The sequence below is a fragment of the Pezoporus flaviventris genome, unplaced genomic scaffold (genome assembly GCF_033815535.1).
Source record: "Pezoporus flaviventris isolate CSIRO_AGI_PZ_B2104156 unplaced genomic scaffold, CSIRO_AGI_Pfla_v1 ptg000116l, whole genome shotgun sequence".
NCBI classification, from domain to species: Eukaryota; Metazoa; Chordata; class Aves; order Psittaciformes; family Psittacidae; genus Pezoporus; species Pezoporus flaviventris.
Genome location: NW_026892664.1, coordinates 3,197,530 through 3,202,494, shown reverse-complemented (window position 1 = coordinate 3,202,494; position 4,965 = coordinate 3,197,530). Strand labels below are relative to the sequence as shown.

Here is a 4,965-nt window from a genome sequence, read left to right as displayed (position 1 = left end):
ACAACAGGAAGAGGGTGGGGATGGAGCCCCAGCTGAGGCTGGTCAGGGGGATAAAGGCCTATTAGTTAATTCTGGGACAAATCCTCTCTGCCTCAAAATGCCAGTTTTTCACCCTTGAATACAGTGGAAGTCCAGAGGCACCAGCTCAGCCGTTGGACATCCAGGCACTATATGTGGGTAACCCCATTTGGGCTGGAAAACTGTCCCTCCACAGAGGGACATCAGCAGCTTCAGAGATGGAGTCACTTCTTCATGTCCCATTTGAGGACCGTGTGCAAGATCTGGAATGTCTCTAAACCCATTTTCATTGTGTCAATATGTTCAGACCAAAACATTTGCATGGTCCACAAGTATGGAGGAAGCATCCTATGAGCTACTCATTACTGCTGCTGTTCAGCTGTGCTCAGGCACGGCTCACCCACTCCATGACTCTCAGATGCTCAAGCACCACAATGCCTTTCAGAGCTGATTTCACACCCTTTGTTTTTCCTTCTCTTTCTTTTCCTCTGGTAAAGCATGAGCAGCCCTGGAGGCTTCCTCCCAGGAGAGCACATGCAACTGTATTTACAGCACCAACACCACTAGCTGGACTCTTGGAGTTTGGCAGGAGCTCACCTCTCTTCACATCAGGTGCAACAGAGCTGATGCTGGCACATAGATGTTCTCTGCTGCATTGGGGATAAATCCTTGGCACCCATCACTCGGTGGCAGAAGGAAGTCACAGGAGGTAACACCAACACAAAGCAGAGCCTCACCTGCACTTAGGCAGTGGCCTTGTGTCTGCATGTCCTCGTGTAATCTGTGGTAAAGCTTTGTCAGAAAGCAACCTTATCAATGTGGGTTTTCTTTATAATAATATGGAGCAACGTCTGATGCAGGTTGTGTTTCTTTTGCAAAGGCAGCTTAAGCCAGATACATTGATTTATTCAAGAGTTAAATGAGGATGAATCTTATTCTGTTATACAGAAATGCAACAGTTCAGACTGTCAGCAGAATATAGTCACTAACAAATCAGCCTTTAGAATCAGCTTGTTATAACAGCAACTGTTTTTTAAAGCAAGAAACTGAATGCCCATAGGTTTAGGATGCTTTATCATGCTGGAGCTCAGGAAGGTATAAATCATGAGTTTAACAAAGTCAATGTTATTTGTTGTTAATGATCTCAAATAGTTTGTTTAAATGTGATTTGGTGACTGGAATGACAATCAAAAGCCAAAGAAAAGTGTCTGGAAGTCATGCATGTGTAAGCTGGGCTTTCACTGAGACTGAGAAATTCTCTTGCTTCACGTTTACGTGCAATCCTATGAGGATCCTCTGAGGTGTCTTCTGACACAAATTTCCTTCAAACTGAAAGTGAATAAAGATCTGATCCTTTGCTGAAACCTGAAAACACACCTGCTTGTCTAAAGCCAGTGTTAATTGTACCAGCATAGAAAAATAAAAATGCCATTTACTGCTTCAATGAACTACCTGTTCTTTTCTGATTACCTCATCTGAAAAACATAATATATGCATATAATTTTGGTTAGAAAATATATTAGAATAATCTAATGTGTGGCAGGTATAGTGGTCATTGATTGGAGATAGATGTGGTCCAGATTTGAATCTCCATTTTTGATCAGTTTGATGTTTCTCTTCCTTTTGCCTCAGCAGGGACCACCTGGTCATGGGAGGAAATCACACACAGACTGAATTCATTCTCTTGGGAATTACAGACAGCCCATGTCTGCAGACCCCTCTTTTTGTCTTGTTTCTATTGATTTACATTGTCACTCAGGTGGGGAATGTTGGGATTATCATCTTGGTGCGGGTGTCTCCCAGCCTCCACACCCCCATGTACTTCTTCCTCACCCATTTTGCCTTCACTGACATCTGCTATTCCACAGTCATCTCCCCCAGGATGCTGGCAGACCTGTTATCAGAGGACAAAACCATTTCTTTCACCGGCTGCATGATGCAGTTCCTCGCCTTTGCTTTTTTTAGTACTATTGAGTGTCACCTCCTGGCCATGATGGCCTATGACCGGCACGTTGCTATCTGCCAGCCCCTGCTTTATGTGACCATCATCTCCAGCCGCATCTGCTGGCAACTGATAGCATCATCCTACCTATTTGCCTTCCTCAGTGCCATCATCTACACATGGTGCCTGTTTGGAGGTTCCTTCTGTGGTCCCAACAGCATTGACCACTTCTTCTGCGACGAAGTTCCTGTGCTGAAGCTCCTGTGCTCTGACACTCACAGCAGTGAGATGGTCATCTTTGCTTTCATCACCATCAACGTGGTGGGCACAAGCATGATCATTTTGCTCTCCTACATGTCTATCATCCACACCGTGCTGAGGATGTGCTCAGCACAGAGCAGGGTAAGAGCCTTCCACACCTGTGCCTCCCATTTGGTGGCTGTTTCTATGTACTTTGGGACAGGATTCTTCATGTACCTACAACCTCCATCTAGTCACAGGAGCCTGGATAAGGTGGCCTCCATCATCTATACCGTCATCACCCCCATGCTTAACCCATTCATCTACAGCCTGAGGAACAGGGAGGTGAAGGGGGTTCTGGTGAAGTGCAGGAGCAGGCTCTTCAACCACTGGCAACATAAGAAAGTTCGATCATCTAGCACAGGCACAGTTCATGTCAACTGAGAAAGCCTATGGTACACTAAAACATTTTTTTCCAATACTCCCCATGATTTGATGTAGATTCTTCCACAGTTCCTGCACAAAAGTCAATGACAGTATTGAATGAGAAACAGACCCCCAAAATCACACCGTTCTTGGAAGGAAATTCATTGCATTTGTTTGTGCCTTTCAAAGAGAAGAAGCAGGTAAGGATCAAGGTCTCAAGCTGCACCTTTGAATGTCAAGGGGAATCCCTCTCCTGTTTGCAGCTTCACGAGCAATTTCACTTAAAGGAAGACAATGTAGATAACATAATTTGTAATACAGGATGATGAACTGTGCTGAGACCACCCAGTGTTAAGGACAATTTGGGCACATCAAGGGCTCCTCCCATTCATTTTAAATGGTGTTTTACATTCATCTGAAGTGCCATTTACTTAGATGGTGATATAAATGGAATTCCAGCTGGTGATAATCACCCACATCCCATGTCCATGCCAAGACCATGCTTAAGCACAACAGGAAACCAAACTGTGTATTTCTTATAAAAGTTAGGAATGTGGCTAGTTTCCCTAGATGAAAGAGTAAACTGAACACAGAATCAATGGTAACTGAGAGCTGCCTGCCTCTCAAAGAAGCCAAAACACACCGGTGTGGGAAAATCTCTTTCTCTTACCTGTTTTGAGTGGAAATCAACTTATATTTATCAAGTATGTGGGTGGTGAACAGTGTGTGCTCTGTCAAACAGCATCTAGATGGGAGATGTTGTCTTAGGTCTGGGGAAAGTGGCTTCAATATTTGTGAACGAGTGAGCCAGAATCGATGCCATTAATTGCTAAAGAGCTTGGTAGCACAGAGACCTTTGCTATTAGGTATGTGGCCCATATAGACCTGAGCATTTAAGACTGTCTTCTTACATATATAGAACCTATATATCCATAAAATATATAGACTCTTTGGATAAGTTATCTTGCTTTATCAGTTAGATAAGAGAGCTGACAGAAATTACAAAGCAGGGCCTAACATCAATGAGAGAAATGCATCTTTCATCTTAAAATAATCTACTTCATTAAATAATACCATTACAATTCCTGTACTTCACTAGAAAAAAGAAGAAGCCCCTGAAAATAAGATGAGGTCATAATGTAGGTTTGAAGCTATCACCTGGAGATGCTGGCAGCTTTGGAATATATTTTTGACAGGGCTAGCAAGGAGCCTGGTGGAAATGTCAAGTGTAGATGGGAAAAGACCTACACACAGGAGAAAAAAAAACAACCCAGTAAGGTCAATAAAAGAGTGTAGATAAATCAGATTGTCTGTGGTCTTGTTGCACAAACCAGTCACAGGGAGAAATCAAGACTTAGAAATGGTTCCAAAGCAAGCCTGGAAGCCTAAGAAAGAGGCTGGGGAAGCCAAAGTCCTCGGTATCACTGAAGCTCTGGTGTCCTCTGTCACAAAACCAGCAGATGAACATCATGCCAAAGCTACATCCAAACCAAAGTGTTGCCAATCTGCTGAAGAATGAAAGTCTAATGCTGTACTTGGTAAACGAGAAAGCACTGAGGAAAAGATAGTAACAATTGAAAATAAGGTTCAATTTATTACTCTACTCACCTCACTGAAAAGACTGTCTCCTAATTTCCCATGTAGGGACATGCTCTGGATGGAGAGGGACTGCCAGAGCAGTGAGCACTGGCTGGGCTGTTGGAGTGCAGAGGGTGATGGGTTCTGCTCTGCAGGAGCCTGGGGACTGCCACAGGGCTTTGACTTTTGAATCTCTATCAACAGAGCCAAAGAAGAGCACCACAGTGTGCAGGGACCATCCCACGGTACCTGAGCAAGAGAAGTAGGGCAAGAAAAGAAGACTTGGGTTAAGTTCAGCCAAGATTAGAGTGCATCAGGCAAGCAGGTGATTATAAGGCAGATCCAGGACCAAGCCAAGGGTCAAGTCAATCCCTTGTTCAGGAACAGGTCCAAAAAATGCTAGGAAGATAAATGAGAAAGCCAAAATCACCATCAAAGAATTGCAAAGGTGTGCAGAACTCCTGCTAAAGTTCAAAACAAAACTCATCTAAAAAACCTCAGTCTTCCTGAGCTTTGATAGAGATGGGGGACAAATAGGCAAAGGGTGGGGATGGAACCCCAGCTGAGGCTGCTCAGGGGGATAAAAGCCTATTAGTTAAAGCTGGGACAATTCATCACTGTGTGAAAATACCCATTTCTCACCCTTGAATACAGTGGAAGCCCAGAGGCACCAGCTCAGCTGTTCGACATCCAGGCACTGCATGTGGATAACTCCACTGGGAATGGAAAACTGGGCTCTCAAGTGTCTACAGATGGACATC

The 4,965-nt window shown here is 44.0% G+C and overlaps 1 protein-coding gene across 1 annotated transcript; it reads left to right on the top strand.

The window, feature by feature from the left end:
• Positions 1-1,666: 1,666 nt before the first annotated feature.
• Positions 1,667-2,644, top strand: LOC133282303 (olfactory receptor 8U3-like). The gene has a single exon (XM_061478336.1). It carries the CDS (start codon positions 1,667-1,669, stop codon positions 2,642-2,644), a length of 978 nt encoding a protein of 325 aa, XP_061334320.1.
• The last annotated feature ends 2,321 nt before the right edge of the window (positions 2,645-4,965 follow it).

Excerpts from the sequence above, each read along its gene's own strand:
- LOC133282303 (XM_061478336.1), top strand. The coding sequence starts at position 1,667 with ATGGGAGGAAATCACACACAGACTGAATTCATTCTCTTGGGAATTACA.